General features: G+C 54.6%; 1 protein-coding gene across 1 annotated transcript; it reads left to right on the forward strand.

Moving 5' to 3' along the window:
- Positions 1-2,424: 2,424 nt before the first annotated feature.
- PKDCC (protein kinase domain containing, cytoplasmic) lies at positions 2,425-11,714 on the forward strand. The gene is made up of 7 exons (XM_040993990.1): positions 2,425-3,063; positions 7,154-7,276; positions 7,888-8,159; positions 8,772-8,851; positions 9,108-9,215; positions 10,754-10,927; positions 11,088-11,714. The coding sequence occupies exons 1-7, from the start codon at positions 2,425-2,427 to the stop codon at positions 11,171-11,173; spliced, it is 1,482 nt and encodes a 493-aa protein (XP_040849924.1). The 3' UTR covers positions 11,174-11,714.
- Positions 11,715-24,379: the final 12,665 nt, after the last annotated feature.

The raw sequence follows: 24,379 nt of genomic DNA on the forward strand, positions 1-24,379 counted from the left end.
CGTGTGTGTGTCGTGTGTGAACATTCGTGGCTTTTTCTCAGGCACTTGTGCGCACTGAACTTTCAAACCATAACAGAACCACTGGAGCTTGGCAAAGATATCAGAGGAATAATTATCTAATTTCAGAACATGTTATTATAATACCTACATGATGTGTAATGAACTTAACAATGTTCGTGTTCTATTCACGCATTCCAAGACGCAGGCCAGCAATGCCAACCTGCACCCTCAGAGGCTTCTCCAAGACACCTGAGCACAGCAGTGCCCCCCCCAAGACAACTCTGCAAAGAACATTCCCCCCACTCAGCTTCCTTGTAGATGGTTTGACTGGGGAGAGATCTACAGGAAAAGCTCTGGAAAGCAGCCAGAGTCGACCCTGGAATGGCCACTGTTCTTCCCAGTCTCCCAGGTCTTTCCCAGTGGAGGAGAGCAGCAACTGGTCAGGAAATGGCAGCCGCCCTGGGGTCACGGAGGCAGACAGACTTGTCCCGGCTCCACAGCAGGCCTGCTGTGGGGGGCTCCTGATCCACCCAGCTCCACCTCTTTCCCAGGGGGCAGAATTGGACTGAGGCTGAGTGTGAGGGGAATGTTTGCTGTTTGCTGCTGTTCCCTGTTGACTTTAGCCAGTAGCTCTGTTTACAAACCCAGGTTGGTTTTCCCAGCACAGCTAATTAGACCCAAGACATCTGGTGTGAGGGCTGGGGAGGGCATCTGCTCTGAGCCTTCCCTCCCCCTCCACCACCCTACACACACACACACACACACACACACACACACCCCTCACATGGGCCAGCACAAGGCAAAGGAGCTGAGTAGGCTCATCCAGACCTCAAGTTTTCAGGAGGAAGTCTGGCTCCTTTTACCCTGCCTCTCCTGGGCTTGCTCCAAGAGACCAGGGCCCCCAGCTCTCCTGCTGTTAGGAGACTATGCATGGAATCGGGGCTGGAACCCTGGGGTGAGATCCCAGGAACGCACAGGAATTCCTTTCCACTTTCTCACCACCGGTATCCCGCATCCCGTGAGAACACCAGATCTCTCAGGGGCCAGCGTGCCTGCCTGGACACACCACCACGTCAGGCAGGACACACTGGAGCCTTCTCCTCCCGTGTGACTGGCTGACACCTGGGAAGGAGAAGATCCGGGCCCGAGGAAGACAGGAAGGTGCTCAGGGAGGTGAGAAGAGGACCTCGGTGGCCAGTGTGACAGGGCAGCGGGGAAGCCTGAAGAGGGAACGGCATCGGCTTATCTCTCCCAGGAGGGGGGAGTTCACTGCAAACAGCTAATGCACCGGCGTGTGAAAGACCCTCAATTAGCACTAATGATGCAATCAGCAAGGGAGGGGTAGGGGGCGGCAGTTCTGGCCGAGTCAACAGCACCAGCTCCCGGGGCACCAACCGCGAGCACCTACACCACCCGCCGGGGAACCCTGGACTAGGCTTAAGGGTGGAGGCAGAGCTTGTAGGTCTAGGAGAACTAAAATCCAGGAACATTTGACAAAAATCGGGCATCTCTGGGAAAAAAAAAAAAAAAAAAACTTCTGAGCCTAGAATTCCCGCCCCACGCGATGCACGCCAGGCTGCGCCCGCCTCCCCACGCCGGCCTCCCGCTCACCGCAACCTCGAACCCCGCGCTTGGCGGCCACCACCAGCCCCATGCGCGAGAGGCGGGCCCCACGCGCCTGCCTCCTCTGCACGCGCGCGCGCACACACACACACACACACACACACACACACACACACACACACACCTCCTCCCAGCGCCCTGCCCGCTCCCGGGCCCCGGCTTCCACGGAGGGAGCCCTCCCGCCCCGGCTGCTCGTCCTCTCCTAAGCCCGTTACCCGCCGGCCTCGCCCCTTTCCCCTTCCCACCCCCGCTTCCCCCGCCCGGCCAGCTCCGCTATCCGCCTCCCGGTCCCGTTATCCGGCCGCCCGGGCGGGCCCCGTTATCCGCCTCGCTTTGGGCCCGGCGCCCCAGCGCGCCCCAGCGCGCCGCCGCCGCCCCCTCCCCCGCGCCCCTGCCCGAGCTCTGGGGGCCGCGCGCTGGGCAGGGCCGGAGCCGCCTCCGCGCCGCTTCCCAGGCCCGGACGGCCGCGGGAGGAGGTCCCGCTGTCAGTCAGCGGGGAAGGCCGGGCCGGGCGGCCGGAGGGGGCGGCGCCGAGGACGGGCTCGGGCCGGGAGCTGGGAGGCGGAGGCGGAGGGGGCGGGCGCGGGGGCGGCCCCGGGCCTTATAAGCGGCGGGGGCAGGGCGCGAGGGAGGCAAGTGTCAGGCCGATGTGCCGCCCGCGAGGGGCCGGGGCCGCCGAGGCCATGCGCGGGGGCTGGGCAGGGGGCCGGCGGGGCGCGCAGCATAGCCGCCTCCGAGCCTGAGGCGCCCGGGGCCGGGGCCGGGGAGCCGCGCGGGCGGCCGGCCGGGGGGAGGGGAGCGATGCGGCGCCGGCGGGCGGCCGTGGCCGCGGGTTTCTGCGCCTCCTTCCTGCTGGGCTCGGTCCTCAACGTGCTCTTCGCACCGGGCTCGGAGCCACCGCGTCCGGACCGGTCCCCAGGGCCCTCGCCAGCTCCGGGCCCAGGGCGTCGCGGGGGCCGTGGGGAGCTGGCCCGGCAGATCCGGGCGCGCTACGAGGAGGTGCAGCGCTATTCCCGCGGGGGGCCCGGGCCCGGGGCAGGCCGGCCGGAGCGCAGGCGCCTGATGGACCTGGCTCCGGGCGGGCCGGGCCTGCAACGTCCCCCGCCCCCGCGGGCCCGGCCTCTGCCCGACGGCGCTCCGGGCTGGCCCCCAGCTCCCGGCCCAGACTCCCCCGGCCCGGGCCCGCGTCTGGGCTGCGCCGCGCTCCGCAACGTGTCTGGCGCTCAGTACGTGGGCTCTGGCTACACCAAGGCCGTGTACCGGGTCCGCCTGCCCGGCGGCGCCGCGGTGGCGCTCAAGGCGGTGGACTTCAGTGGCCACGATCTGGGCAGCTGTGTGCGCGAGTTCGGGGCGCGGAGGGGCTGCTATCGGCTGGCGGCCCACAAGTTGCTCAAGGAGATGGTGCTGCTGGAGCGGCTGCGGCACCCCAACGTGCTGCAGGTACGAGGCGGGTGCGGGTGGTGCTGGCCGCCCTGGCTGGGAGAGGACCCCCACCCCTCCACCCCAACTCCTCAACCTCAGACTTAAGAGATACGGAGCTCGGCGACTGCCCCTGCGCTAAGGCAGACACGGAACCGAACCTAGGTGTTTTCCATGCACCGCCCTGTCACTCACTGGCTCCTGGGTGGGCCTCCCTTTCCCCCACGACCTCCTGCGGTTCTCAGTTTCCACATATCCCGTTCAAACAGAGACCAGGACTCAGGGTCCTAATATTCAGGAGCTACAGCAGTTTGTTAGGCTCTTAAGACCCTGCTGGTGTTTGGAGTTAGGGTACTGCACACCAGGGAACATGCCCCAAATGACCCCAAGGCAAGCCAGGGGACAGCAGAGGTCTCTTTCCCGGGTCGGAATTCTGCCAGAGTGATAGAGTTCCTGTTCTTGATAACATATGGATTCCACTTCCAACCCCTTGTCTGGCTTTGGAGATGGGGTGGGACAGCGGTGGGATTGGGAAGGGGCAGAAAGAGATCATGTGCGCTGTTTGATTTTTAAGGGCCCCCCTACCACCACTACCCCCTGCCCCACTCAGAAGCCCCTGGGGAGAGGTAGGGGAACGGGCCAGAAAATGTGCAGCGTTTCCCAGAAGTGACTCTGGGGTTCATCCAAACTTAAAGTGGATCTGCAGGAAGCCGGGCTGTGAGGGTTCTGTGCAGAGTGTTACACTGTGTGGAGGGTGGAGCAGACCACATACCAGGGTCCCCACTAAGTGCACCTCTGCCTCTCCTGTTGGCTAGGGGACAGGCAGGAGAAAGCCCCTCTCACCTCCCAAGTTAGATCCAGGGCCAGAGACTTCTCCCAAAGACCACTGCCTCAACACACCCTGCTTCTTCTCCCAGGTCCTTGTCCTTGGCACACGCTGTTCACTTGGCTGGTGGTTGAACTGACTGAGAGCCGAATTTGCCTGCTCTCAGCCTGGTGGAGTGGAAGGAGTGTGCAAGATTCCCCAGAAGTGGGTCTTGCCCGCATTGCCCAGCTCCCGGTCCACAACCACGGGGCTGTAACCAGCTGCTCATACTGTGAACCCAGGCATCCCTCCCTGCTTATCCTAGGGAGTGAGTTGGGACCCAGGCCAGGAGAATAGTGGACAGAACAGAGAAGAGGTATGCTGGAGAGCTGATACCCCTGCTGGCTCCCTGTCCCCACCACTATGCTCAGGAACTTGGGACAGGGTCCCGGGCCCTGCACTGGTGGCAGGAGGTTGTGGGCAGGGCCCACGGTTGTGTGTGGTTCTGCCTGGCTGTGCAGTGGTTGCTGTGTCCAGACCTTAAGGCGCTGAGCGCCTGGTTACGTGGCCATCCTGACTGGGAAGATCCTGTTCTTTTCACTTCCCAGGGGCTCCTGGGAACTTTAAGGAAACTTTCGGGTGTCAGCCAGATTAGAGGGGGCGGAGAGACTCTGAGGGACTTAGCAGAATGCAAGCACCCCTCTCTAAGGACAGGTTTGATGTGTCGCCTACTTTCCTGTCCCACCCCAGACCTCTGATAGACACCCTGCCAGTGCCCCCCACCCACACACACCACAGGAGGGGTTGTCTTCTGAATGACCAACCCTCAGCCCAATTCTGAAGGCGCGCAGGAAAAGCCAGGCAACTAGACACTTCAACCCCTTCCCCTGTCACACAAGTGCAGAGGGTCAGGGGCTGGAGCCAGCCACCCTAGGGCACAAGGGTTCCTAAAGTAAAGTGAGGCATTTTCCAATAAGGAGTAGAGAGGGAAGTTAAAGTGGAGGTCCCAGAGTATGGGTTTAGGGCTGCTCTGGGGGATCTTCCCGCTTTGTGCCTTTTGCCTCAGGTTAAGGTGCCCGTGGCTCCTCTAACAGTTAGCCCATGCTGCCAGGGAAGCCGGGCACAGGACCCTGCCTCTCAGGGGACCTCAGTGTCAACGCACAGAGAACCAGTAATGGTGTTGTTGGAATCGCTTTTCATAATTTAAATTTGCAAAACTGTTTGACTGCTTGCTGAGCTGGGAGGGAACCAGAGGCTGTTGCTAGTGGGCCCCAGGCCCCAGGCCCACGCCCAAGAGCCCCTCTGTCCCTTGGAGCAGCCCAAAATCAGCATGGTGGGTGCTTGGAGAAAATGCTAGGGCAGCAGATCCCATAGCACGGCTCCCAGCACGTGCTCTGCTCGCCAAGGCAGCCTGGTGGCCTGGTGCGCCCTGTCCATGTGCTGCCATGCCTCCCCACCCTCCACTATTTCTCTCCCCCCCCCCCACACACACACTCTGTCTCTCTCCCCTCTCGCACACACACACACACACACACACACTCACACACTCTCTCTCTCTCTCTCCCCCTTTCCCTCCCTCACTCCCTCACGTGATAGATGCCTCAGGATCCTGGGGTCAGAGGGCACACGGGTCTTCCCTTCCCCCACCCCTGCCATCCTGGGGGCCCGCCGGCCTCCGCCAGCCCAAGTTCTGACCCTGCTGGAGTATATTTCTTCTCTCGCCTAAACAAAAGATGCGCTCAGACCTCTTATTCCTGTGCTTCCTGGGGAAAGGCGGGGCGGGGGGGGGGGTGCAATGGTGTCTTTTTATTTTTTCCTGAGGGGTGTTGATTAATACCTCGTTAACAGCACATTTAACGACCTCCGAGTGTTTAATAACCTTCAGAAGTTTCCCACAAAGGCTCACAGACTCTGGGCAAGAAAATGAGAACCAGGCTCCAGGGCTGCTCCCCTTTGCCTTACCCTCCCACCCCAGGAGGATTGGGGCTTCTCTGATCCCATGGGGGGGAGAAGTATGGGGAGAGAGGGGAAGAAGGTCTTGAAACTTACGCCTTCACCCCACCCTCCCGAGTCACAGCCCAAGTGATCTGACAACCAGCCAGCAGGGCTTGGACCGCTGGCCCCAGGGGGAGCTGCCAGGGTTGTCCTGAGGAGAGAGGCAGGCACCAAAGGGGACCTGGGATGGACCGCAGGGGACAACAGACAGGTCCATGGAGCCACAGACTTGGCCTGCCCCATCCTCCCCGTCTCCTGGGAATCTGTCATCTTGCCTTGGTCCAGCCCTGAGTGACCAACCCCCAGCCCATTTCTGAAGGCACCGCGCAGGAAAAGCTGGGCAGCTAGACACTTCAACCCCTTCCCGTGTCACGCAAATGCAGAGGGTCAGGGGCCGGAGTCGGCCACCCTTGGGTACAAGGGTTCCTAAAGTAAAGCTGAGCCTTGGTATTGCCAGCCTGTGGGTGCTGGCTGTTGTAAGCCTCAGCCAAGCCCCCAGCGGCCGTGCAGCGTGTGGAGAGGGACTGATCAAGCTGAGCTAGTGCTTGCCAGAGGTCCCTGCCTAGCCAGTTGGTGATGAGTTGGCAGCTACCTGTGGCCAGGCTGCCCTGGAACCTCTCTCCCTGCTGCCTCCTTCTATACACATTCCGCCCCTGCCTGGTGCCCCGAACGCTCATGCACAGCACCTCCAGGAGTATGCCCCTCGAGTTGCTTTTGTTCTTATCAACACTAGTTCCTCCCATGGAGCAGAGGAAGGGGAAAATGGAGCTGTCAGAAAGTGGAAAGGATAAGGGTTAGACAGGGCTTGGAGGAGGGGCAATGCTTATGTAGGAGCTCAGATATTAGCAGACAGTATTCTTGGAAAGAACCAGGGTGTAGAATCAGAGTGGCATACACATGGATGCCAGCTCCCACGTTTCTTTGCTGTGGGATTTTACATAAGCAACTTCACCTCTCTGATTGCCTCACCTGTAATTGGAGCAAATCACAGTACCCACAGTTCCTGTGGGGATTATCATAGGAACCGAGTTTTCCATGTGGGGCATTTAGCGTGGTGTCCGGCCTGTGCTTCACATGTGGTGGCCACACCTGTCCATTTACCCAGGTAGCCAGAGGTGAGGGTTCACACAATCAGGTGATGGCCACAAGGAGGTGAGGGCAGGCTTCCCAGGCAGCACTCCTGTTCTCTTCCAGCCTGAGCTGAAGCAAAGGCCTCGGGGTAGCTGAGGAGGGGCAGCATCTGACAGTGCAGCCCATCTCTGCCCCTACCCCCACGCTGTGACCTAATGACCTGCCCTGGGCTTCCCCCAGCTCTATGGCTACTGCTACCAGGACAGCGAGGACATCCCGGACACCCTGACCACCATCACGGAGCTGGGCGCCCCTGTGGAGATGATCCAGCTGCTGCAGACCTCCTGGGAGGACCGGTTCCGAGTGAGCAGGGGAGGCGGGCTGGAGTCCCAGGTTCTCCCTTAGAAGGCCAGCCCTGCAGAATAGCTCTCGCTGCCCCTCAGCCAGCTGGTGCACCCTCCCAGCTCAGGGGAGAAAGGGGGAGGGGGAGGGAGGGAGCACTGGCTGCCTCTGCCATCAGCCATGGGGTTAAAAGAGAGAAGACATAGGGCACCCTGAGCCCTTGCCCTCCTCGACGCCCCCGCCCAGCCCCCACACCCCTGCACAGAAAACTCACACGCAATATGCACTCCCTCAGCCTGCTGCAAGAAGGCCTGTATCCTGGAGCCAGTCCTTGTGAACCTTCCTCCATGTCCGTACCCTGAATTAAACCAGCACTCCAGATGGACTTTCAAGAAAACCATTTTTGCTATGCCAGACACCAGCATCCACTCCCCACTATCTCCCATTCACTCCACGATTGCAGGGTCAGACCAGCCAGGGGTTGTTAGAAAATTCACCAACCTCTTCCGTTAAGTCCCCTGGCTTCAACCCTTACTGAGCATCAGGACCCACAAAAGAGAATCCCCCAGCTTTAGCCTGAGGCCCAGAGGAAAGAGCCTCGGCTCAGGACCGAACTCGCGTCTGCTCCTCAGATCTGCCTCAGCCTGGGCCGTCTCCTCCACCACCTGGCCCACTCTCCGCTGGGCTCGGTGACTCTGCTGGACTTCCGCCCTCGGCAGTTTGTGCTGGTGGACGGGGAGCTGAAGGTGACAGACCTGGATGATGCACGCGTGGAGGAAACACCATGTGCAAGCAGCACCGACTGCATTCTTGAGTTTCCAGCCAGGAACTTCACCCTGCCCTGCTCAGCTCAGGGCTGGTGCGAGGGCATGAATGAGAAACGCAACCTCTACAATGCTTACAGGTGACCTCCACCCCCTACGCCCCACTAGATCATCAAGAGAGGGAGGGAGGGCCTAGGAGGTCAGCACAGGAAGAGAGCCAGGATTGGGTCTGGGAGGCCAGCTGGGAAAGGGAGATGCAGCCTTGACCAATGGGGCTGCTAGTAGAGGAAGGCTGCCACCCCGTCAAAAAAGTTTATGAGGGTGAAGCTAAAAATAGACCGCTCCAAGGAGAATTTGGGGCTGCAGGGTGGCAGCTGGAGGCTTCTTAAAATAGTGTTGCACTTAGAGCCCAGGGCTGCTGGGACTGGCACTTTCCTTCCCACCCTGGCTCTTGACCTCTGCAAAGCTGCCCGACTGAGCCACTGTGATACCAGGGTCATTTGGGAAAACTGGAGACTGGTCCATGTAGAAGTCCTGGGGAAGCAGGGACCAAATAGACTTTGGCTTCTACTTTCTTCACAAATGCCCAATCTCATCTCTGAATCTAAGCAGGTACCACAGCATGCCTTGGGGTGTGCCTGGTGGCCAAGAACCAGTCTCCCTGGCCTGGCTAGGCTGGGTCTCTTTCTGGAGTTGGGGATGTGTCCTCCAGAGCCAGGAGGATCCTGAGCCCTGGTTTCTCCCGGCCACAGGTTTTTCTTCACCTACCTCCTGCCCCACAGTGCCCCACCCTCACTGCGGCCCCTGCTGGACAGCATCGTCAATGCCACAGGTGAGTGCCCAGGGGACCCTCTGCTTCCCATTGCCTGACCCTTCCCAGCAGGATAGAAACAGTGACCAAGGCTGCAAAGGAGACACCGCCCTTTCCCCCCATGGCAGCATCTGTGATGGGCCCTCCCCTGCCCACCAGTCAGACACCTGCACTCAGGCCACTTGAGGGGGCGCAAGGAAGGTGGAACAGCTGGCTATGTACCTTAGGGCAGACTGGGACATGAGGCCCCCTGCCCATGCCTCATTGCACTCCACAGGAGAGCTCACCTGGGGGGTGGACGAGACCCTGAGCCAGCTGGAGAAGGTGCTGCACCTGTACCGGAGCGGGCAATACCTGCAGAACTCCTCAGCGAGCAACAGTGCTGGTGAGTGGTGCCAACAGGGACCCCCATACTAGGAAGGGAGAGACAGGTTTGCGGGAATTGAAGGGACCACCACCCCTCCAAGAACTCTTGTCTCCCAGAGCCACTCTTAGGAGTCCAGCTGGAGTGATGCCAAGTGTTCAGCCTTCATTTGGAGCTCTCCACTCTGGCTGAGCTGGGAGAGCTGAGGGGGAAGCTGTGGCATCCTTCCTCCAGATGGCTCCCACGCTACCATATGCAGGCTGCATGACTGAGCAAGTCACTGCCTCGAACCTGACTCTCCTCATCTGTGAGTTGGGTTCCATAGTACCCACCTCACAAAATACTAGTGGGGAGTAAGTACCAGGTGGGGTGGGTGAAAGCAGGAGTGCACTTCCTATTGCACCATGGAAACAGCCTGCCTTGGCTTCTCTTGTCCTCCTCTGCTCCCCTGGGTGGGGAAGGGGCTGTCCAAGGCACTACCACGACGCCCCTGGGGGTGGGGAGAGTTCCAGCCCCAGTTGCAGGTTGTAGTCTGCCCATTGAAGCCTTGGGGTTTGACCATGGTTGACAGGGCAAGGGGTCCACAGCCTGCCTGCTCAAGAAGCCCTGGCCAGTCTCAGGGGTGGGGGAACCCTCGTTAGCCCTGTAAATAAAGTTTAACGAGGTGAACAATGGCTGGCTCTGTCCCTGAGGAGGCCGTTTATGGGGCCATAAATCACAGCCAGCCCTGGACTTTGGTCTAGGCTCTGGTAGGAGAAGGAGGCAGGAGGGCGGGGAGGCCGAGGTCCAGAGCTGGGGCTCCATGGCAAAATGAACACGAGCTCTGTAGATGACTGGGAGTTGTTTTCAGGGCCTCTGCAGAGCTCTCTGTGTAATGGGAAGATCACAGCTTCTTCCTCTAGCCCCCTCCTCAACACTCTAACCATGGGTGTTTTGCATACCTCTCTTAACTTGCCAAGTCCCTGACTGTTCCCCCAATCCCCGGCCTGTCTGTGCAGCTTGCTCACCACAGTGCCCCAAGGCTGGGAGCACCCATGGGAGAGGGACACTCTGAGAATGACCCACAGACCAGTAGCCCTGGTTGAAATGCAGATTCTCAGGTGTCCACACCAAATCTGCACTCTGACAAGTTCCCGAGCAATTCATGGGCACCACTCCAGTCAGAGAAGCCCAGCTCCCAATGCCTCCACCGCCCTGACCTCAGTGATTAGCCTGGCAGCTGGCGGTAGCTCAGTGGGTACAATTTGGAACACACACAAGCGTTCATGCACACGCATATGCACACACACACACTCACAGACACTCAGCATCCTGTACTGCCCATGCCAGCTGTGGGCCCTGAGATCTGAGAATTGCTTCTTCCCAAGACCAAATCAGTGCCCGCCTTGTTTGAGCAGCCTGCCCAGTTTCAGCCGTGGTGACTGGCGTTATCTCCACGCTAGGGGCCGAGCTTCAACTTCTTCCTGCAAGATGAGTCCTGCAGCTCTTTGAAGCAAGTGGCCCCTGTCCCTGCCACTGGGCACACAGCGTTGGCATTTTGCTCTGTCCTCCGCCCACAGAATACCAGCGCCTCCCAGACAGCACCATCCCCCAGGAGGACTACCGCTGCTGGCCATCCTACCACCACGGAGGCTGTCTCCTTTCAGTCTTCAACCTGGCTGAGGCCGTGGACGTCTGTGAGAGCCATGCCCAGTGCCATGCCTTTGTGGTCACTAACCAGACCACCTGGACAGGTGTGCCACTGGGAGAGGGCATCCCCAGGGGAGGTTGACAGGAAGTGAGTCCTCCTGGGAAGCCAGCGCAGAGGCTGGGATGGTGGGTGGGTGTGCCCATGTCTTCAAGGCATTAGAGAGAGAAGTCTCCAGCCTCCTTACCTCTCACCTCTGCCACCAGGTCGCAAGCTGGTCTTTTTCAAAAGTGGATGGAGCCAAGTGGTCCCAGATCCCAACAAGACCACCTATGTGAGAACCTCTGGCTGACTGGGCTGAAGGCTCCACTGACCAGCTGACCAACCCTGCCGGCTGGACTGACCCACAGCAGGAGGGACTTGCACAAGCAGTATGGCATGTCACCTGGGGCCCCCTGTAGACATGGCTGCCATCCCAGACAGATTGATGTGACCAGGACAAATGTGCAATAATGCAAAATGTTAAAATGTGAGTTTACCAACCTAGGTATGGGACTGCTGGCTTCTGGGCCGGGACTCATGGGAGGTTGGCCCAGGGCCTCTCCAAATCCTCTGGGCTGTGAGCATAGCTCAGGCCAGCCTCCGCACCGGGGCGGGGGTTGTGCCCCACCCTGGGACAGAGCCGTGGGCAGCCCCATCGCTGAGGTCGCAGTGTGAGAATGTAGCCAAAGCCCTGTTGCTGCTGCTGCCGCCGCCACCATCACTGCTGCTGCCACCGTGCCTGCCACGGCACGCAGGGCTGCTGCATGGGACAGTCAGTCACAGGAGTGCGCTTTTGAAGTGCCCCTAGCTGTGAGTGATCCTCTGCCTGCAGGGGCCTCTCTGACCCCCTGACTGGGGCACTCCTGGGCCCGCCCAAGGGTCAGGAGCAGAGGCACGCGCGTCCATATTGAGCCAAGATTGGGGGTGGAGAAGCAGGTTGCCTTTTGAGCCAGGACCTGGGGTGGGGGTGGGGCCGGGGTCTTTCTGCCTCATTTGCTTTCAGTGAAAGCCGCAAAGGAGCCAAAAATCAGGCTCCAACCCCCTCCTGGAGTTTGTATATGCAGAAGCTTTTGTACTTCTTGTTCATGAAATGGTTTATTTTTGTAAAAATAAAATAAGGCAAAAACCTTGATTAGTTAATAAAATGACGCCTCATGGCAGAAGCCCTTCCCAAGCCAGGGTTTCTTAGGCTGTGACCTTATGGCTCTCGGTCATGTTCCTGGTGTGTGTTTAAGGCTGTGTGTGTGTGCCATTGAGTATGAAGCCACCAAAATGTGTGTTCAGGGCCTGCCTCTGTGGTGCCCTCCTGCCCTAACTAGGGCTGCTGACATAACTGTCCCAACAAAACCCATGAGGAGCCAGGCTCCTGGCTGGAACATCTCTGCATGTCTCTCTCCTTCTCTATCTCTGCTTTTCTAATAGATAAGAAATGTCTTTTTATGATCTCATTTATTTGAAAGGCACAGAGAGAAAGGAAGAGACACAGAATATCTGTCCGTTGGTTCATTTCCCAGATGACAGCAACAGCCAGGATTGGGCCAGCGGGAAGCCAGGAGCTTCCTCCAGGTCTCCCATATGGTGCTGGGGCTCAGGCACTTGGGTCATCTTTCACTGTTTTCCAGGAACGTTAGTAGGGAGCTGGATCAGAAACGGAGCAGCCATATGGAATGCCAGTGCCAAAGGTGGTAGACTGACCCAATGTACTACAACACTAGCCCCTAAAAAATAAATCTTAAAAAATAAATGTCCTTTTTCCCCAAGGAGTCTCTCATTTTAATATATGCATGATTCTTAGTATGAAGTTTCCTAATCTGGTGTGTCAGTCACCTTAATGTACTGGTGGAGAAATAGTTCAGTAAAGAGTCATCAGGGATTCAGGCAACCTCCTGAGGGTCAGTTTTGCCCCACACAGGGTTGATCCTAACCCCATAAGGTCAAGGGCGTCTTTCTTCTTCAGAGCCTAAGTGAAGAGTGTACAGAAAAGAGCATGTCAAGAAAGGCCAGCCACACTTGGCAGATCCTGGGACGGAAGGGATGGCAGGGGTGTGTGGCAGCCCAGAGTAGAAGCAGAGATGTGATGGGGCACAGTCACAGCGGGGCTGGAGCAACATCATGGGACGTGCAAGAGTGCTGGTGGGGAAGTCCACACCTTCCCTCCAGCATAGCACTGTGTATCGCCCAGTACACTACCAGCATGCTCTCAGGTACACACATGGGTGAGGGCCTTAAGAAGAATTGGGCAGGAATTTGGCAGTGTCTAAGATGCTGGGTGAGACATCCACTTCTAGTGCTGGCACTGTGGTGTAGCAGGTTAGGCTACCACGTGGGATGCCAGCATCCAATGTGAGTTCTGATCTAAGTCCCAGCTGTTCCACTTCCAATCAGCCCCAAGCTAATGAGCCTAGGAAAGAAGTGGAAGGTGGCAGCTTAGAGCTGAACCTCTGCATCTCTCAGCTGTAAGGTTCAAGTTGATCATATCTGTTTAGCAGAGACATTATGGGAACTCTACGCTGTGACAGGCACAACGGCCAACATCAGGAAGAGTTTGTGCCTAGGGGATATCCTGGACACTGCCATTGCTACTGTTACAGTGAGCTGGACCCTCCGAGGGTCATCTGAACCTTGGCTTGGAAGAGCATCTAGGTTGGCTGAGGAAGACCAAGGCACGGGTGGGCCAGGTGGCCCCTACCCAACACTTAACCAGGAGCACTGCCGAGGAGTGGGGCCAAGCAACCTGGGTCAGCGCCCTGGGGGTTGAGTCTGTGGCAGACAGAGGAGGAAAAGGATTAACATGAAAGCAGAAAATGGGATTAGGAGGCCTCAGGGCAATGTGTCCACCCACCCCCATCCATGACAACAACTTGTTGCTTTTACTCTGTGACTTCTGGAGCCAAGACCACGTGGGATTTGGTCGCTCCCTGCTCCTGGGGATAGAGCCAGGGAAGGACATTCATACAACCCCAAATATGAGACGCCTCCTGCACTAGCCAAGGGGACTGGAGCTGTTACTGACTGTAGGCCAGACCTGGCTGCCTTCAGACACACTTTCTTTATAATCCTCATGTCAAAGACTAGCTGGGTGGTGGCCCAGAGTAGAGCCAGGAGGCAAGCCAGGGTCGCTGCTCCCAGAAGGCTAGCTTCTCCTGAACACACAGGATCAAGGATCCACTCACACTTGCCACTTCCCTTCCTCCTTCCCCAGTCCCATGGAGGACTTGCCACTGGCCAAGCTTAGCTTGAAGGCAGGGGTCTAAGGAACTTGATGCCAGGTACACAACTGTTATCCCTCCAAGCAAGGTGAAAAGTCGGGAGAGTAGACCAGGAACACACCACCCACTCCTTGGGGGGAACATTTGCTTGCATTGTGGGGAGGCAAGCCAGACTTTTCTTTTTTGCTCCCAGTTCTATTTATTTATTATTTATTTGAAAAGCAGAGAGACAGAGAGGCAGACAGAAAGACTGATTCACTTCCTAAATGCCCACTTTGGGTAGCACTGTCATTTCAGCATGTGTTCAGAACCTGGGGCCAGAAACTCCTCCAGACAGGGAACCAGCAACTTGCAGCATCACCACTGCCTCCCTCCCAAGATTCACATTAGCACGAAACTGGAATCACTAACTGGAGTTAGAGTCAAAAATCTCCAATGCAGGATGCAGGTGGCCCATCTAGCATTGCAACATCAGGCCAAACGCTACCCCCTGTCTCCCGCCAAGCTCTTCTCTTAGATAGCCCTCTATAAGTAGACAACAAGTGTTGTTTGGTTGAACTAACAGTCGGAGCCCAAACCTGCAGGGAGTCCTCCTCTGTATGCATCCTCAACAGGTCCTCTGTCGCCCCCAAAAGAGACAAAACCTGTCTTTTGGGAGATGAAATAGCTTAGATTTCACTGTGTCTGTGGCTCTCCAAAGGGCCTCAGGCTGTTCATAGATACACACCATATGTAGGATTTTTGAGTCTTGGGTCAACTTACGGCACAGCAAGTAAGGCCACCACTTGTGAGCACCCGTTCCCACCCAGCACCCTGGGAGAGCAGCTCAGGCTCCTGCCATGCACATAGGAACCCAGATAAAGTTATAGGCTCCTGATTTGCATAATGGAAGATCCCTCTGTTTCCCTGTCTTTCTGTAATCATGCCTTTCAAATAAATAAAACACATCTTTGAAAAAAAAAAAACTTTTTTGTTCATGGGAGGTGGTGGCAATTAGGAAAAAAAGTGTATAACAAAGTCCTTGGTTATGTGGGAGGGTGATGATGAAAGATGGGCTGGGAAACACTGAATTACCCAGACCCAGACCCTTTCTTGGGCTGTCATTAAGAGCTCTGACTCTGGCACCCTCTAAAGTGCAGGTGCTATTCATCTCTAAACTAGTACATCCGTTTATGTGCACTCTGTTTATGCAATCCATAATTTAAAAAAAAAAAAGTGAAATCTGGGGCCGGCATGATGGCTCAACTGGCTAATCCTCCACCTGCATATGTCAGCATCCCACATGGGCATCAGTTTATATCCCAGCTGCTCTACTTCCCATCCAGCTCTATGCATGTGGCCTGGGAGAGTGGTGAGGGGGATGGCCCAGAACATTAGGACCCTGTACCTGAGTGGGAAACCTTGAGGAGTCTCCTGATCAGCTCAGCTCCAGCTTTTGCGGCTCTTTGGGGAGTGACCCAGCAGATGTTAAGATCTCTCTTGTCTTTCCTTCTCTCTTTAAATCTACCTTTCCATTAAAAATAATCTTTAAAATTTTTTTTTCAAAAAAAATGTTTTAAGAACTAAGTGAAGTCTGAATTCTTTTTAACTTAGCGCCTGCCTCCTCCTGACCTCGCCCATATTGAGCACCGCTGGCCTGCATCTTCCCTCCACATGTATCCCTTGGTTAGTGTCTCTCTCCTTGTATGGAAGAGCCCAAGGTCCATGGCAAGCCTACTGTCCCCTCTCTCTGCTTTCACCTGTCCCCTGGGATGCTGGGCACAGTCATGGAGGCCTAGGCATTAGAGCCATGCTTTCCAAGAGCTTTTTTTTTTTTTTTTTTTTTGCCTCTGGAGATGCCACAGGATCTGGGTCCTGACTATCTGGCCTTTAAGTTAATTAGCACACCTGGCCAGCAAGAGCTTGAGGGCTCCATGGCCACATCTCAGCCTGTGGCCCCTGCGGGAGTCCCAGGGTTAACATTTCTTCTTCCAAGGGAAGGCCTGTTTATCCTCACTCTTTATTTCTTATCTCCAAGCCAGTCTCCTATTTGTCACCACACATTCTCCCCATTCCCATGGCGATTCAGCTCCTGTAATGGCTTTGGTAGGGAAGCTTTGCAGAGAATTTTTGAAAGTGTAAGTAGATCAGGTCGCTTGTTCCCCCACTTATCCGTACACTTGTTGGACCCTTCAGAGAGCTCTAGTAGATTAGGGAGGCACAATGTCTCCTTTCCCCTGGAAGTGGAGCTTCTCAAGTACCCCCTAATCCTGCCCCTGGAGGTTCTGTCGACTTTGCCCAGCGTCCAAACGAAGCGCGTGGGCGACTTCCCAGAGCTCACACTGGGCCTCTGGCTCTGCCGCATGAGGTCCCAAGGGAAGGCTTGCGCTCTGTCCTTGCCCTTCCTTCACAGCAATCATGTTTATGGACAGCGGGTGGGATGTGTGCCAAGAGGAGAAGGGGGAGGCAAAATGAAAACAGAATTTACGGCATCGTGGCCCTCCATTGCCCAGCAGTGAGAAGCCAGAGTGATTCATCTGACCTCATGCAGAATGGTGAGCTTCTCTGGGTGACATTCTATTTTAGGACTCTTCATCTCGTTTACACAACTTCTTAGGCGACAGCAAGGGTAGAGATCACCTTTAAATATTCTGGTTTTATTTAATGCTATTTTTCCTGCCATCATTCAAGAAATGTTAAAGGCGTTTTTCGTCCTAAGACTGCACTCTTGCAGCTTGGGCTCAGTGGTGCTAGCGCTGAGATGGTTGGTCATGGATCGGCCTCCCCGATCAGTCCGCACCAGGCTTTGATGCTCCATGGAGCCTTCTGACTCCATCACTGAGCTATGCAGCGCGCTACTGTTATTAAGAGCAAGTGAGTTTCTTCTTTAAACATAGACCTCTGCCTAGCACATTTCGTACTATTTGACTTGGGTCTCAAGATAGTGCTATTCCCGTAATGAGCTTCACACGCCGAGGGTTTTTTTTTTTAATTACCTACAATCCTGTCACATATGCTGAAATGGCTTTTTTTTTTTTTTTTTTTTTTTTTTCCTATAGGCTCTCCAACAATTTGCTGAGATGAAGAGAATTCTACAGAGTTCCTCCGGCTTAGAAACTTTCAAGTTAACTCTTTCCTGCTCAGACCTCTGGGCAGCCCACTCACGCTGCTTCTGAAAACACACTCTGCAGAAAGCATTCAAAGGAAGGAACGAGGTAAGCACACACAGATGTTCCTGGAGATATTATTTAAAACAAAAAAAATGCAGATCATACAGCAAAATGAGAAAATGTAAACACTACAGTGTGAAACGGAAAAAAGAGGATATAAGCTCGTGTGTGTAGCTGTTGAAAACGCAGAAAAGGGCTGGCGCTGTGGTGTAGTGTGCTGAACCTCTGCCTGCAGCACCAGCGTTTGATACAAGTGCTGGTTCATATCCCTGCTGCTCCACTTGCGATCTGTGGCAGTCATTTGGGAAATAAAAGAGTGGGTGAAAGACCTTCCTCTCTCGCGCACGCTCTCTGTAATTCTACCTTTCAAATAAAAATAAGCAGAAAAAAAAAAACTTAAAAGATGATGTTTCACAAAATGCAGAGAAAGGATTAGGAGGAAATTCACAAAGCCATCAGTGTTTTTCTTCATTTTCAGGAATGTTCATATATGCAAGTGCAGTGATCTTTGGTTTTAAAAAGTGAGTTTGGGACCAGTGTTGTGGCATAATAAGTAAAGCCACTGCCTGAGACCCCAGCACTCAATATGGACCCCCATTGGAGTACCAGTTGTTGCACTTCCAATTCAGCTTTCTGCTAATGGCCTGGAAGATGGTCCAAGTATTTGGGCTTCTGAAACTCCTGCCTCCTGTCCTAGGCCTGGGCAAGCCCTGACCATTGTGGCCATCTGGGAAGTGTACCAGAGCACAAAGAGTCTCTCCCTCTCTCTCTCTGTCTCTCTAGCTCTTTCAAATAGATAAGTCTTTGTAAAGTAAGTTTATTGAGATCATTGTTCAGTATATCAAAGAAATGATTCAATATTTTTATGTAAACTATGATAAAAATCTCCCTTCTTGCCACATAACCATCATTTAAGTTGGACTTCAGAGCCCCAGCATTGTGGCACAACAGGTAAAGCTACCACCTGCAATGCTGCCATGACAAATGAGTGTCAATTCCAGTCCCAGCTATTCCATTTCTGATCCAGCTCCCTGTTAAAGCCAACTGGGAAAGCAAAGGAAGATGACCTGAGTGCCATGGGAGAGCTGGGTGGAGCTCCTGGCTCCTGATCTCAACCTGGTACAGCCCCAGCTGTTGCATCCTTTTGGAAATAAATCAGAAGATGGAAGATTATTTCTCTTTCTTTCTGCTTTCCAAACAGATGAATCTTAAAAAAAAAAAAAAACCCAGCTAGATAAATTTGGCTTTGGATAGTCAGCCTCACTAATTCTCTGGCACATGAAAAGCATTTGATGTCTTAATACAGGAGGTGAAATCACAGATGACTGTCAGAGCCAGCAGAGAAGGAAGCGGCCTGGGGTCACCTGAAGGACTTGGCTTCAGCTGCTGAGCTATCCCAATGGGGCCAGCAGTTTCCTGACTCGCCCGATTTGTGAATTTCAGCCACTACATCAGATTCCAAATTAAAGGCATTTGTGGGCCGGACTGAACAGGCCTACAAGCTGGGTTCAGCCAGCTGGCAACCAGGCTGCGACCTGGGGCGTAAAGCCCCACTTCTGAAGTCTGACCAGCTGTCACACCAGAGTTTCTGGGCACATGGGCAATCATCCTTTGCATGTTCTTCCCTTCGCTCTTGCTGCGCGAGCCTTGCGCCACTTCCAAGTGTGTGATGAGCGTGATGAAGGCTATTAGTCCCCCAAATTGTGAAGGCTGCTGAATCTGTCCTGGGTTGGAGGCATTTGTCCGCCAGAATGTGGAAGCTGGCGACGTCTTGCCTGTTCATTTGTTGCTCCGTCTGTCACTTGCGTTTAACTGTGAGGAATGGATTTGACGTGGCTCAGACGCACCCAGTTTCATCCTGAAGCCCAGCACAGTCATCATCTGGTACCAAGCAGTCCCAGGCTGTGCTTCCAGCTGGTTGTCAATCTCCTACAGTCCGTGTGCTTATCACTGCTTACTCCAGTGCCACTGCCCTGTCAGGTCCCACTTGCCAGTTTCAGAAGACAGACGTCAAGTCCCAGCTGCCCCTTCTGCTCCATCCCCACTCTGCCTTCCTCTCCCTCTCACACTGGAGGCACCTTGACGGGATGCTACCTGCTTACACACTGCCGTCTGCTTCCGATCTCTCACCAAGCAGGCGGGGGAGCCTCTGCCTCTGAAAATGACCCCTTTCTCTACAATGACCAGGTCTCCTGCTGCTCTCAAAACTCTGGACCTTTTAACCTGGCCTTCCAAAGAGGTTAGCTGACCCTCCTAGACTGAACATCGTTCTCAAGACCAGGTACAAAGATCTAAGAGGCCCCACAAAGTAAGGTTGATGCCTCTGCTGTCCTGATACCATGGGGCCTTCAAGGAGTTAATACATTGACCGAATAATGAATTGTCAATCAACAAGCAAATGAATTGAGACTCCCCAGGTAGTCATTTTGATCTCCACATAGTGAGTCACCCCTTCCTTCCCCAGCCAGGACCCATTACTGTTACAAACGCCTCCTATTAGTTCTTAGATGTTGCCAGATGTTTACTTCTAATGTCAGCAGAATTACACTGTTCTTGCAGTGGGGGGTTGGAGAGGCAGAGGAGTTCAGGGGCTAGTGAGTCCCACTGGGTACTCCACCCCCACCTCTCCAGATGCCGCCCAGCCCCCACCCCATTTTGCCAAGTCAGCAGACCCAGACCATTTTAAGCACGGAAGGCCTTGCAGCCTCCAGAGCCTGGGCGGCAGGACACATGGCCCACCATGTGGGGCACACGTGTGCAATTCAGAGGTCACCGCCTTCAGATGGGGTTCTCTCGCACAGCAGCATCCTTTTCTGACCTGGGCCTTTGAAACAGCTTCCTCTTCGCTAAGATCAAAAGGCAGTCTCCCCTTGTGGGTGATGAAGCTATCAGAAGAGGACACATTGGCCAGAGATGGCCACTGGTAGAATCCCAGGGCTGAGTCTGGAATTCTGAAGAGGCTGACCCATTTGCGATTATCCCTATTTCCAGATCTCATCACGGTTAGCACAGCCCAGGCTGCTAAGGGGAACTGAGCCGTATACAGCTTCTTCCCATCACGGCCCAAAGCTTTCGAGTGATGAGGCGGACAGGGACCTCCAACCCTTGTCTTTGGAAGGGAATCTCTAGACCCTGTGTCACCGGTGGCTCTGTTACATCCACTGCCTGACAGGATGGGAGAATCCATTCATTTGCCCATCATCAACTTGTTTGGTCCATTCTCATCCTCTCTATCTTCCTTTCTCCTGCCTGACACCCTTCTGGGCTCTAGTGACCCAGAGGTAAAAGATGCCTTCTCCCCCTTTCCCTTCATGGTGCCCAGGAAGCAAGTCTGAAAGGCAGAAGTTCATAATCAGACCACGCTTTCAAACAAAAATGCACATGGGAGGAACTGGGTTGGAGGAGCCCTGCCAAGGACAGAGACCTAGCTGTAGACCATTAGTTAGTGATGAAGCTGGCTCCAGCCCCATGCTACACTAAGAACTCCTAGAAAATCACTCCTACTCCCAGTCCTGAGCCGTTGATCCCAAACTTGGCAATGCTTGAGAGCTGGTAAGAGAAGGGAGGATTCTCTTTGGTATCTTTCTCCAGGATTTGGGTTCCTAAGAATTAGCTGAGATGCAGAAATTGCGTTGGAAGAGTGAACTGATCTAGTTGCAGCCATGCCAATATCAACCACCCTGCCACACTTTCTCATCCTTTTCCACAACCCACCTGGTGTAGTTACTCATTGGAAACTGATGCATCCCCAAGCCAGAACGCCCTCTTCCCTTTCTGCTCCACACAGCCGCCCAGGGGACAGGGTTCTAAAGCCTAGGTCATCTGCACCACCACCTCCTCCTTCACAAACGCATCTTCTCACCCCCCAGCACCCTTTCCTTTCCTTTCCTCTTCCCCATTCCTATAATCTCTGACCTTTTTAAGAAGGCAGACCCACCAAGTGCATGGACACAAGCATCCCATCTACTGCTTAGTTAACAATGCTACCACCTGGTGACTCCCTTTGGACATATTTCTAAGGTGACCAAAGGAGGGAACTCCAGGGGAAAAAGGACCTGAAGCAGAAGTGTGTGACTCCACCTCCCCCCCAAAGGTAACCAAGAGTAAAGGCTATGCCAACTTTCTCTAAAGGGAACTGGAAATATCCAAAGCCTGGACTGAGACAACCTGATCCTGTGGGCCAGACCATGACGACAGAGAGCATAGCGGGGGCCACTGAGGGGGGCACTTGGTCCAGGGGTGGGGTATAAGCCTGAGCTCTGAGCTCAGTTCTTTTGCCCTATGGGATCTTACTTGATTTCATGTGTGTATGTTTTAGCCTTGGAGTCCTCATTTGTGGAGAGGGTATATAGTACCCTAACAGGGTACTATACTGCCCTTACAGGGTAGTAGTGAGGTGTGAAGAGTGATGTGATAAATCACTTAACCCTTCACCTGCTAAGCCCTCAGTAACATTGGCTGCTACTCTTATTATTGTATTTGTATTGGGCTCCAGACCTGGTTCTGCCCTAGGGGTCCCCCAGAAGGATGACTTTCTCTCTCTCTCTCCCCATCTCTGTCTCTGTCTGCCAGAAGCCCACACAGACTTCCCCAGTACTGTACTCAGCCAGATGTGGCTCAGTCAGTGCAGCAGATGACGTGGGCTGGGAGGGCCAGGAACCGGACAGGACCACCCAAGGGGCTGGGGAAGGTGCTGGCAGGCGGACGTCAGCTGCAGCTGCTGGGCAGCCATCCAGGGTGACAGGCAGAACACAGCATACAAGGGTGTGGAAACAGACGACAGGTGGCAGCTCAGCAACCAGCAGCAGCAGCTGGAGAGGGGAGCAGCAGGGCGGATAGTCTAGCATTTGGGAACTGGGCGTCGCTAATAGCAGGTGGATCACAGCAATTCCAGAGGGGTCTTCTGGAATCCAAACAGGCAGGCAGCCAGGGGGACAACTCCCAGCAGATCGATCCCAGAACCCAGTAAAAGGCTATGGGAGGGAGCCTGAGAGAACCACGCGGGGCCTGGAGCCTGGGAGAACCAAAGAGGTCGCCGGGACAAGACCACAGGCACAGGACACAGGGAGTGGTGACCTGGCCAGAAAATAGATATCCAGGCAGCAGGAGAGATGGACAGAAAGACTGGGAATGCTCCAGGACCTGAGGTGGCCCAGCCTTATCACCAGTGTCGGGTCCAGGCCAGGCCAATCTCCAAGGCAACCAGGGCAGGTCCCAGCTTGTGCTTTCCCCACAATGAGGGGGGCAGGAGAGGGAAGCTGGAGGTCATCATGGCAGTGGCTTTTCTCTCTCTCTCTCTCTCTTTCCCCCTTCCCTCCCTTCCTCTCATCCATCTCACACACAGGTCTCTTCTGATTCTTACCCTTTGCCACACTATCTTTTCTCTAGATCCTATTTATGATAAGTATGAACCAAAACAGGTAGGATCAATTTTTTAAAAGATTTATTTTTATTATAAAATCAGATATACAGAGAGAAAGAGAGACAGAGAGGAAGATCTTCTGTCCAATGTTTCACTCCCCAATGACTGCTGCGCCAATCTGAAGCCAGGAACCAGGAGCTTCATTCGGGTCTCCCATGTGGGTGCAGGGTCCCAGAGCTTTGGACCGTTCTCAACTGCTTTCCCAGGCCACAAGCAGGGAGCTGGATGGGAAGCGGGGCTGCTGAGATTAGAACCGGTGCCCATATGGAATCCCAATGCATGTAAGGCGAGGACTTTAGCCATGAGGCTATTGCGACTGGCCCAGGATCAATTTTTTTATTTATGTTTTTAAAGATTTATTTATTTATTTGAAAGTCAGAGTTACAGAGAGAAAGGGAGACACAGAGAGACCAAGAGAGCTTCCATCCGTTGATTCACTCTCCAAGTGGCTACAAGACCAGGGCTGAGCTATGCTAAAGCCAGGAGATGATGCTGGTTTCCCACATGTGCAGCAGGAACCTAAGAAGTTGGGTCATCTTATGCTGCTTTTCCCAGACCATTGGTAGGGAGCTAGATCCAAAGTACTGCCTGACAGTCATCTGGTAAGTGATACAAGCAATCCCCTGACAGTTATCCCACCGCTTCTGCTCCATGCTACAGTAGAAGGGAGTGCTATAGCAGCAAACACCACTGGAGGGAGCTAGACCTTCTCCCAACCCTTTCTTACTTCCCCTCATCTTGCACACCACAGGTCCTGACCCCAGTATGGGAAGAAGGGTGGGGTCTCCAAAACCCCCAGGCCATTGGTTCGTCTTCCATTTGTCCCTTGCTGGGGCTTAGCTAACAATTCCTTCATTCTGACAGACTGCTTTCTGGCTGGTGATGGCCTGGGGCCACTTCTGCATAGTGGGGTGACCTTGTGAGGGAAATGGCTGCCCAAGGAATACAGCACTGAGCTTCTCTACATCTTAGGCACAGGGATGGCAAGCAGCAGCTCCTCAATTTGGACTTGCAGCATAGGATATTCATCACAGTGGGTGTTGACTTTCTGTACAGAGACAAGGTCAGGGTGATTCAGTGTTCCAAACATTCCTGAATGGGAATGTAGGGTTGACTTTGGCAGGATGGTAGAGTCACTTCTGCCTTGCCCAACCTAAGACACACATGATGGTTCTTTAAAAATTTATTTGTTTGAGTGGCAGAGTGATACAGAGATAGATGTCTTCCATCCACCAGCTCATCCCAAAATGTCCACAAAAGACAAGATAGGGTGGACCAGATAGAAGTCAGGAGCCAGGAACTCCATCCTGGTCTTCCACCTGGATGGCAGGGGCGCAGATATTTGGGTCATCTTCTGTTGTGTTCCCAGGCACATTAGCAGGTAGCTGGATTGAAAGCAGAACAGCCAGGACTCAAATTTGGTTTAGGATACCAGAATCCTAAGTAGCAGCTTAACTTATACCATAAAGCTGCCCATTCCACCCTGAAACATACACATACACTCTCTTAGTCTCTGGCCTTCTGTGACCAATGAGTGTGAACCTCACACCAGGGTACCGCATGGGGACAGATGCACAGCCATTGGAGCACCCCTCACCCCAACTTTGGATAGAGGAGCCACACTGAGCCTCTAGCTCTGCCTGGCCCGCTCTTGCTCTGTGTAAGACCAAAGGGTTAGTGATCTTGACTTTGTGGAGCGGGCCAGGCTGTCTTCTCAGTTTTCTGTTACACAATGA

Source organism: Ochotona curzoniae, unplaced genomic scaffold (genome assembly GCF_017591425.1).
Source record: "Ochotona curzoniae isolate NIBS_2020 unplaced genomic scaffold, NIBS_Ocur_1.0 contig_883, whole genome shotgun sequence".
NCBI classification, from domain to species: domain Eukaryota; kingdom Metazoa; phylum Chordata; class Mammalia; order Lagomorpha; family Ochotonidae; genus Ochotona; species Ochotona curzoniae.

Excerpts from the sequence above, each read along its gene's own strand:
- PKDCC (XM_040993990.1), top strand. The coding sequence starts at position 2,425 with ATGCGGCGCCGGCGGGCGGCCGTGGCCGCGGGTTTCTGCGCCTCCTTC. Across the intron at positions 3,064-7,153 it reads GGCACCCCAACGTGCTGCAG|CTCTATGGCTACTGCTACCA; the intron begins GTACGAGGCGGG and ends GGCTTCCCCCAG. Across the intron at positions 8,852-9,107 it reads CAGCATCGTCAATGCCACAG|GAGAGCTCACCTGGGGGGTG; the intron begins GTGAGTGCCCAG and ends TGCACTCCACAG.